At 40.4% G+C, this 11,030-nt stretch overlaps 1 protein-coding gene across 1 annotated transcript; it reads right to left on the minus strand.

Annotated features, from left to right (window-relative positions):
* Positions 1–452: 452 nt before the first annotated feature.
* LOC141911582 (uncharacterized) lies at positions 453–10,258 on the minus strand. Its single transcript, XM_074802568.1, has 12 exons — positions 10,171–10,258; positions 8,891–9,085; positions 7,432–7,644; positions 6,579–6,818; positions 6,030–6,179; positions 5,277–5,591; positions 5,008–5,072; positions 4,177–4,444; positions 3,101–3,427; positions 2,362–2,682; positions 1,390–1,616; positions 453–874 (listed from the first exon to the last, which is right to left on the minus strand). Exons 1-12 carry the CDS (start codon positions 10,256–10,258, stop codon positions 812–814), a joined length of 2,472 nt encoding a protein of 823 aa, XP_074658669.1. The 3' UTR covers positions 453–811.
* Positions 10,259–11,030: the final 772 nt, after the last annotated feature.

An 11,030-nucleotide genomic window follows, 5' to 3' on the forward strand; every position in this document is an offset into this window, starting at 1 on the left:
GCAAAGAACAATTTACATTATCATTATCATTATCAATCAGATGTTGACATTTCTACGAGTCGTATTAATATGACACTACTGTTTAATTGATTATTTAATACATTGATTGGTGTATTTCGCCACATTCAGTAAATCACCACCAGTACTTATTTGGTTATTAAAAACAGCTGACAATTCTTCAAGATTATTTATGTTTATCATATACATATCACGTTGAATGGAAAATTTATTGCACCTAAACAGGAAATGTTCTTCATTTTCTACTAATTGACAACTTGCACAAAGACGATCGTTGGGCTCTAGACCTAAATGTCTCCCTTTTTCAATCATAAGTCCATGCGAAGAAGTCCTCAATTTGCAAACAGATGATCTCATAGAAAAGCAGTGCACCCTCGGTAGGCAATCCACCAGGGGCAAGCGCTAGAAAGCCCTGTTAGTGTTAACCGTGGAATAAACTGTGGTTAGGCGCAAATGGGCGCAGGAAATCTCTCGTATAGCACCAAATCAAACTCTTGTTAAGCTAACTGTTAATCAGACAGCACCACATCGTGGTAAGGCTAATAGGGTTTTCCTGCACCCATCACAGGTTGGTTGGTCGGTCTACTGCTGCCACTTTCAAAGAAGTCAGGTGGCGTTGGGTCTTCAGTTGACCTCGGCGTCGGCTTCTCAGGTCGGCTCCACTCAAGGTCTGTGTTTGACATAATTACTTTAGTTTTTGATTCAATTTATTGGCATAAAAGATTATTACAAAGTTTCCGTAGTTTTAGATTCAATGTGTATTCGTTATACAGGAAGAACAGAGAAGAGATGGTCATATCATCAAGTACACCCATTCAGACGGTTCGCTCCAACCTTTCTTGCCCAACACTGCAGCCTACAATGAAATATTGAAGCTGAAATATTTTCTCGGGTCAAAACCTTTAAAAAAATGGATTCTATTGACATCCAATTTACTTCGTTTACTGCAAATTCTCAATGGGGCAAACATTTCTTGGAGAACACACGCGAACACAGGAATGTCTAAAACATTACGCTCAAAGGCTAGTTTTCACAAGCGCTTTCTAGCTAGCTTCTCGATGCAAACACTAGAATCGGTTGGCGTAGTGGTTAGAGCGTTCGACTCTGGGTTCAAGTCGCGGGTACGTGCCCCGTACTTCACCGTTAGGTACTCAGGTAGGGATTGGCAAACAGATATAAAGTTGGGAGATCTATTTTTGTCCACCACCGTCACTAAGAACCTTGGTGTCTGATGGGGAACCTAGGATCGTAGAGTAACGAAGATCACTGTGTACACAGCCGGACTTCTAGGACTGGGCTGGGGGTAAATATTTTTGACGAAAAAAAGCCATTTAATAGTCTCAGTCTTTTTAATCATTTGCATAAACTTACTCGACATCCGTAATGAGTACTCGATGCATCATCCGAAATATCGATAACAAATTTATCTTCCTTGATATCCCAAAAACGAATCGTCAGTTCGTCTGGAACATCAGTACCTCCTGTTGTCGCTCCGCATTCCAAAGCGCGTTTAGAAATGGTCCCGAATCGCGATCGAAAAAAGGCCTCGTACTGACCGCTACCCAGTTGCTTCACCGAGAGGTTGACGTACGGAAGACCTGGAAAACAATGTAATCAAGAAGATTCAGACTCTACTTAAAAGGATGTTAGGCTTGAATGAAAATAAAATGACATCTCGTTTCTCCTAATCGGCTGTGTGATCGTTATGTAAACTGCAATAACATTTGTAATCAGTTCATGCCGGGTCTATCATGGTTACTAAGCTTGATCGTGATTTTAAAAAGAAGTAATGTACCGGGAAGATAGACGACTGACTGGGTGAAATGAGAAACGTACACATCTTTTAGCCTTATGCAAATACAACGTGAACCGTTGGACAAATGGACTAGTTCTATCGGCCTGCTTAATAGCGCGCTTGCTTTCCATGTACCAAACCCAGGTTCGGTCCCCAGTGCTTGGAGTAGTCATGGACCCCAAACTCCTAAATTTAGACTGAAAGCTATGAAAAGGGACTCTAAATCTCTTCCTTTTTGAGCCCATATCTAGTAATCTGGGAGTAATTGGGGTAAGCACGTTATATCAATGTCCAATGCTCATGATTTCATAGCTGTGCACCACAACATTCGGGCACGATGACCATTCGCACAGCCATCACATATTTCAAGATTGAAGAACGCATGCGTGCTAATTATATTTCAGCCGTCATTCTCATTCAGGACCTTTTTGTAGGACAAAATTGTACCGATTTTTGTAAAAACTGCAAAATCGTCCTCGGTTTCATAATTCGAACACAATTTGAAAAGAAAACACGTCTGTATACGTGTAGAACTGATATGTATTTACTTGTTTCGGCAGTTGTAAAGTATTTTGGTTCCGACATTTCACTTTCACCGGCCTTATTCACCCATTTGTATTTCAATTCGTAACGAGTGTTCGGTGGCAAGTTGTCGATCTTTACTTCGGACGAATAGGCCGTCGACATGCGCAGGTCGTACCCGTAGGTGACGTCCTCCATACGATACCAGTACGCGCTGAGTTCTCCGTTGCGATCCGCACAGGCGGCGATATCGTGAAACCTAACCGTGACGTACGTCGTCTCTTTGATGACGTCATCGGGGAGTGCTTCCAGTTGAACATCGGCGGGCGGAGGAGACCCAATAGGAGCTGTAAGTAATAAAACATAGATATCCACGGATATCCTTTATTCATTTTCAATTTAGTTATTAGCCCCGGGTTAAAGGTAAACCAATCTATAAAACCGGGCCTAGCTTTATTTTCATCAGAGGTGGATCCTACGCTCTCAGAACAAAGGTTTCTGTCGTAAAGCCGTAAGAGGTTTTTAGGCTAGTTACTCAAGCAGAACCATCAAAGGTTTTAGGATGAAACCTTTTTTGCATAGCTCTTCAAAGCAAAGAATCGATGGAAAAGGTTCTTTGAAAAAACACGTTGTCCGCAGAATTCATTGGAATACCCTTTTACAATATCCTCGGATGGTTCTGTTTTATTTCAAGGAATCGAGAGTGGTCTCACAGAAGTGTAACCCTGATATTCATGCTTCGAATGAGCACTTTGATTTTCTTACTTGATTCCCCGGTCACGGTATTCACGGCGAATTTGTTCCATATCTTCACTGTGCTGTTATTCGGTTCCGTGACGCGCGCTTCGATCCTGAACACGTAACGCGTATTACCGTACAAATCGACCAATTGCAAATGAGGTTTTCTAATTGCGAACGGTGTCCGTTGGAGAGTGTTTTTCCAATGTCGGCCTTTGCACTGCATGTGTTTAACCTTGTGGTACAAGACATAGTATTCTATTCGGGCGCCCGATTCTGCCAATTCGCTGGCCCGTGTATTGTTCCATTCCAAAATGATTCCACCTCGAGACGCCGTGTCATTCACATAAGTCGCTAGAAAAAGATGAAAATAACGGCGGTTATTGTCATCAGCCGATTCTTTCCTTTTCAGTCTTGTTTCTAGTTTCACCGAGAACAGGACTGGGTGAACGCTAGGATCGCAGAGCGATGGAGATCACTGTGGAGACAGCCACACTACAGGACTGGGTGAAGTTTCCATTGCGACCTTCTTGCACGTTTTGTTCGTGGCTCCAGTGCCGCGTAATTCCTCTTAAGTATAGCCCTCAAGGCTCACAAATGAAGAAGTACCACGATTCGAATCTTTTACGATATAATTTATCAAAATGGAGTGGACTGACATTCCACCTGATGATAGCGTTTAGTCAACAGCCAAACGTTGTGGTTTCATTTTAATGAAATGAAATTCGAATTGTGGGATTTCTTCGTTTATCGACAGTTTACGGGCATTATAGCGTTTTTCATAATGTTTATTCATCTTTGTAATCTATCAAAGACCAGGTTTAAAAAGTATCTATTCAATCATTAGATTTTATAGGATGTACCACTATAATTGTAAACGACAGATATGACGTGATCGATTTCATTGAATACAGGGATTCGAACCGTAATCAACCAATCGCGTAACGTGTAAATGGCCTGATTTGCATATGGATTTGCATATTGAGCTCCACGACCTTCCGATTCGGGCGACTTTGGGTTCGAATCCCAATGAATATAGAATACAATTCGACTTAATTGACGAAAAAGTACATTTCAAGCACAGATCACAATTTGTTAAATACCTGGAGAATCGGTTTTCATATTCACAACCGGCCCAAATACCACTTCGGTATCGGGATTCTTTACTCCTATCTTTATTTCTAGCTCGTTTCCGTTGCCCATCAGTGCATAATCATCAATTATCGAGGTTTGCTCCGGTGATGCGGCGTCGGGCGAACTCTCAACACGTTCCAGTTCAATATGGCGCCATCGATCCATCGTCGTGGTTTTGTAGTACACGTAGTAGACCGCGGTCGATTCGGAGCAACGCAATTCGGAGATATCGATCGGCTGAGGAAGTTCAAAGAGAATAGCCGTTTTAGACGGCGTAAAAACCGTTACAATCATTTTTTTTTTTTTTATACATTGATAACTACTATCCGTTATTTGGAAGGGGTTCTGTGTGAGTCGATGTGCACTACGTCATCAATATTGGCGTTTCAAAATAACAATTACAATTGCGAATTTAGGCGTTTATTCAGTATTTGGTTAAATTTCGTGATTCTTATTTTTTGATTAGTGACTTTTCATGCGCTTCTGATTTGATAGTACATGTAAATCAATATTTTACGGTTACGTTATTTTTCGGGACGTCACTCAATATGGCCAAACAAAATTGATACCTTGCTTCTCCTATTCAACCAGGTCACCTTTGTATACCGCAATTTAAAACTTAAGTCAACTTGTGAGCTCAGCAGAAATGAAAAACAAGGTATCCATTTTTTAGCCTTAACGTCCAACAAACACCAACCCTCCCATGCATATTTCAACAGCCGAAAAAGACAGCTTAAGAATTCAAAGGCATTTTCTAAAAATCTGACGGTGTATCTTTACAATAAAAGACTTTCATTTACCTGCCACGTGACGGAAAGTCTGCTTGTAAGGTAAAGATTAGTAATCGACGGTGCATTCGTCGGTTCTGAAAATATATCGAGGCGATTAACACGAAAAGCAAGCTTCGAAGAAACCGGGATCTGGCTTCACAATTCTTTGAGTTGAGATTTTAATGAACGTCGAGTCGTTGAAGCACGAATTTGAACTCAGAAATAGCTCTAACTCATAACTGTGACCTGGGGTCCACAGCTTTGCATGCATCGATAGAATTTACGTTGCGTAGATTTACCTAAGCAGGACGTCTTCACTTGTAGACTATTACTCAAATACTTCGACGTGGAATTCCATTTTCGAAGTCGCGTGGCAATTGCGTAACTGGTGAACGGCCGTAATTGGCCGATTTCAAACCGCGTCTCATTCGTCTGACCGGCTATCGTCCAATCAGAATCGTTATCGCTTATCGATCGGTAGATTATCTGGTATTCTGGATAGACAGGACCTCTTCCGGAATCTACAAATTTCTGAGCGCTTAAGTCCATCAGTCCGACGACGATTCTATCGTTGTATGTTTTCAGTTCCTCTGGTGCCGGGCTCAACCTAAATTCTGGATGAAACAAGCATACTATATTCATATATATCCATATTTCATTTACGAAATGATTAAACGAGTACAAAATAAAATACAAAATGCTTTCAAAATAAATTGCTTGATGACTGGTGAAGTTAATAGATGACTTACAACCTTAAGCTAGAAAATTGATACCCTGTTTCTCATTTTGCTGAGCTTTGAAGTGGACCTGGCTACCGGTCTACTTTGTACATTGCTTTCTTTCAAAATCACCGTGAACCTAACCAAAACAGACCCGGCAGCTATAGAAATGAACCTAACAGACCCAGCCGATAAGGAGAAACATGGTATCATTTTTTAGCCTAGCCCTGCGTATCAATACTGAATTTTTGAAAGCTAAGATCCAGATCCCTCAATAAAAAATGGACTCTGTGACTTTTAACTATCAATTCAATCAATCATTTGTCAACTAACTTGATTGGCAATTATTCCCGATCAGGTTTGGAGAGCATCCCTTTGAACAAGCTCCACTCAGATAGTCAACCCGGTTATCAGCTACAGACGTATCACATTGATCTGACGTCATACAACCGTACGTGTTTGGTACGCTGCAGTCGGCCGGGTCTACAACATGAGAAAAAAGAGGAAGTAAAATTGGGTAAACAGAAAGGAAGGGTTTTCTTATTCGCAACGAGTGAAATTGTGAAATCATTGGGAAAATAAGAGAGAGTGAGACAGATAAGGTGAATGGGAATTGCCAACGTTGTGTCGAGCGAGGAATCATTCCACTTATGGTGAGCGAGGATCCTCCATCTTCCGGCCACAGCTTCATCTACATTTCAGTTGGAATCTAATGAACTTTTCTTTTGTTAAACAAATCAGTCATTAATGAAAACCATATGCTGATTGCTGAGTAGAAAAATGAATTCAATATTTATTTGGTAAGTCCTGTGATGAATGTAAGTGACTCGGCCCGGTAAAACGTCAAACCCGACGCTCGACAATGTTCAATATGATCCTTACCTATGTAGCGAAATCCGGTAACCTCGATTTCGTAGAATGCCATGGTTGTTCGTCGTAGGCTTTTGTATTGGAGGGTAACGTATTTACCGACCAGTGGAGTTCGGCAGGTGATTCGAAAAAATGGAAGAGAACTGCTACATAGGAGTGACAGTTTACTAGTACTTATATTCTTGCAAAGCGGGTTATCCTCGATGTTTAGACTGTCACCGACACGGATTTCTAGATAACGATTAGGCATTCCTGAAATCAAGAGTTTCTATCAATTTCATTGCAGGTATTGAGGTACGCTATGGAAGGTATACGGCTATATAAGGTTTTGGTATTAGCCCGTATTTGCATAATTTATGCAAAGCTATATAACGTTCCGCCGCATCAATTAAGTATTCCCAATGATTGCACCCATCATGTAGTCCTTACACATACACTAGTTATTTTTCCAAAAGGTGCCATCATTTCTTTAGAAATGATCTTCTTGTTTTAGGTTTTGGCAGATATCGATTGGTCTCTATCGATTCCAGAATTCTCTTCTAGCACGTTCGTTTCGACTAGAATCCGCTCTAACTACTCCGGAATAGTATAATCTGTAAACTTGATAGAAGCGGCCCGTGGAGAATTTGGTAGGTTTAGATTGGTCTCTATCGATTCTCTTCTGGCGCATTCGTTTCGACCAGAGACTACGCTCTAGCTATTCTGGATTAGCATGATCTGTGTAAACTTGATAGAAGTGGCCGGTAGAGAGTTTGGTAGGGTTTTGATTCCGGAATTCTTTTCGCGCGCGTTTGTAATCCGAAACTGGGCTCTTCCTAAATCGCTTTACGTTCAATAAGACTTTGTTTTTCTCTGCTTATTTTACCTGCACGATCCAGTGAACTGCAGTTTTCTCCGTACGACACAGAAACAGACTGGACAACGTATTGCGATGCGAGGTTTGCACGAAACCACGGAAAACGTTCGTATCGAGTTTGACATTTTTTCGTTCTCAACGATCCGTCTAAACATCGGTACGCTTTCCGGTACCTGTCGAACAACGACGACATCGAAGCCTCTTTACCTGCGGCTATATTACCTAAAACAAACAGAGAGTAAGATCGAATGAAGATCCAGAGTATATTGCGCTGGGTATATCCATTTATCTTGTTGTAAAGTTGAGGTCTAGATGGGGTCTTAATTCGTTGGCTGCGACAACGAACACAGATAATTCAGTAAAGCCAATGAAAAGGAACTAGATGGATGTAGGTAATTTGAGTAAGACAGACGACACGGATACGACTAGTTATGTAAGGGATCTAGATGGATGTAGGTCATTTGCGGGTTGGCAAAGACATCAGCACAGATACACCCAGTCCAGTTTGGGACGTATAGATGGAGGTAGTTCCTTTGTGGGTTGGCTAAGACATCGGTACAGATACACCAAGTGCAGTTGGGGTCCTAGATGGATGTAGGTTCTTAGGGTTGGCTACGGCACAGATACATGGACATGGAATACCATCGATTGCGTAGCTGGGGTCAAGATTGATGTAGATTCGTTGGCTACCGCAGCAATCACAGATACATCCATTAAAGCTAAGGAACTAGAAGGATGTAGCTTCTTTGAGTTGGTTACGACAGACGCGGAGGTGCATCTAGTAATGAAAGGGACCATATGGATGTAGGTTCTTTGGGTTAGCTACACAGATAGACCACACAGATACATGTTTAGCAAAACAAAATGACATGAATAGTTTGTTTAGCTCACTTAGTTGACAAATCAATAGTTCAGTCAGTTTGTTGTTATTTATATGTCTAGGAGCAAAGACCTGTCTGACACTAATTAGTGTAATAAACAGTTTTGAGAAACATTAGTCTGTAGTGAAGAATGTATAAATGTAACATCTTTAAAGTAAAGAACAGTCTGTGTTTGGAGTTCCTACTAAAAGGACATTCTGCCAACCGGACAATATTCAGCAAGTTGAAAATGAATACGTAAATCTCATGAACGAAAGCTTTTGGAGTTCTGATCGGAGTATTCTACGGTAAATACTGAAGCGAGTTTACAGTTATTAAACATGGAATACCACCGATCGCGTACTGCGAAACAAAAACAATCGAAATTTCTGCTGGCTTTTGTACGAGGCTATAACCTCTGTAGTCCTATTTTTTTCTCGATTAGATGTGACCTAGACCTGAGCCAAAACGTTTTTGCAAATAATTGACCAATTGGTATACACGATTATATTATTTTCGATAATAATAAAATAGTATTTTATGGCCTACGCCTATGCGTATGTACAAAGTAATTGCTATGTTATAAAACTAATGTGCGCGATACTTACCGATCTGACAACCCGGTCCGCTCCATCTCGGAAATCTAGAATCATCATAGGGTATCCGCATACAATGGGACGTCGAAGGTGGACAAGTCAAATCACCGTCTTCAGTTTGGTTTTGTATCGGGCAGGCGGTATAAGCGTCATACTCGTCGGTACAACGACACATCCATCCATCACAACTCTGTCCAAAACATGAACCTAACCACGAATACATTTCAACAGCTTGGGTTAGCATATCTACAATTACGAAGGCTCCCTCAAACCAGTTCCTAGCCCGGTCACACCCATTGCAGCCATATTTGACAAAAACGTTTAACATTTCCTCCACGTTTATGCTTCATTCTAGGCTCGATTTATACATACTAGCAAAAATTCATAAATAATTTTTGATACTAGGAAGTACCTTGTCGAGATACAAGTCCTGTGTCAAAGTTTGGTCTGCCTGTAAGTTTCTATCAAGCAAAGTATTGAATCAAACATCTTCCAATAGTGAAATTAGAAATGTCTGTCTGGATAGTTCTATTTCAATGTTTTTGTATCCCAACCAAAAATTTAGTACCCTCAGGATACCGCCAAAATCGAGCCCCGTTCATCGTTCGGATATAGGCCTAAGAGTCTGCTGCTCACAACGAATCGACATTTGAAACTTTGGATTTTCATACTGCATCTCTGACAAGGGACCTGAAGAAGTACATTTAAAAAACACGACAATAATGATGAAACCAGAAATTATAAATTCTCATTTGAATGAATTCTGAAGTTAGGAAGAAGGAATCTTCCTAAAACGTCAGGAAAACAGAATTTATACTTATCGTTTTCATCATTAGGATGAAATGATATCTTGTTTCTCCTCATCGCCCGGTTCAATTTTGTCGACTGCGATAAAAATTCGTGATTGGTTCATTTCTATAGCTGCCGGGTCTGTTAGCTTGATCGCGATTTTTGAAAAGAGTAACGTGCAGGGTTTATAGGCAGCAGGTCAGTCAACTTTATCAAGGTATCACCTTTTTTCTGCCTTTTTAGTAAGTTTTTAAAAATATTCCACCACCCCTTAGGCTGCAACTATTCTAAACTAAATATCGACCTGTTGGAGTCTTGATAATACGTCTTTTTTTAGGTAAAATGGACGTCTGTCGATAGGCGCAAGCAGCAGATAGATGCAGGTCGAGTCGAGTATCATAACAACAGCAGTCTATTAACAAGTTGTGGAATGAAATGTGATAAGAACGTTTGTCCGTAGTCCAAGTCCCATAATACCTATCTCGGGTAGATTGCGGACTTACCTTCTACAGGTGATAAGGATGTCGTAAATGTAGCTGCAATCACAGCTAGCGCGACAAAGCCGTAGCCACCAGCTGCCAACTCAAACATAACGACTAGTTATGAATGAAATAGTTCCGTGCGAGCGTAAAACGCGTTTAGTCGAACCGGGTCAAATATGATTATCCAAGGGACCATGCAGTCTCCATGACCACAATATCATTGAATGAATTTCAAGGACTTTTTTGACCGCGATCCCAGGACACAGGCTTCGAAATTTTAGACCCTGGTAGCTAACAAGAAACCGCTGTTGTTCTACTTATCGTTATATGAATGTTAAAAGTTTATGGTTTGTAAATACTATTTATGTAAATGTCACTCTGTACATCTCGATCTAAAAGGTACATTTAGTACAATAAAGAGATTATTGAATTGAGTTGTGTGGTTGTCATGCCGGAGATCTTGAGAAATCTATATTTGCCATCCATTCTATCGGTAAATTTTAAAGGAGTTAAAACTTGCATTTTGGGTCTGCAGTTGATAACTAATGACTGAGTGTGTATATGGTATGTGCATATTGTAATTTCATCCTATGATCCTGTAATTATGTAACAATTCATTTTGCAAAATAAAAATTCAATTCGATTCTATTCAAGGAACATGGCTATGATTGGAGGATTCTGGGGCCGATTGCATGATACTCGAGACCTTGAATTGCACCATGTGTGTCTGCACGCTGTGAATATCATGTATCAACCAGAAAACGTGACAAGTCGACAGTTTATTACAAACAACACTAATATCTTTATTACATCTATATGTATCATCAGTTATCAATTATCACAATCTATTATCATTCATCATATATTCAACATTATTAATT

Source organism: Tubulanus polymorphus, chromosome 10 (assembly GCF_964204645.1).
Source record: "Tubulanus polymorphus chromosome 10, tnTubPoly1.2, whole genome shotgun sequence".
In the NCBI taxonomy this organism is placed as follows: Eukaryota; Metazoa; Nemertea; class Palaeonemertea; order Tubulaniformes; family Tubulanidae; genus Tubulanus; species Tubulanus polymorphus.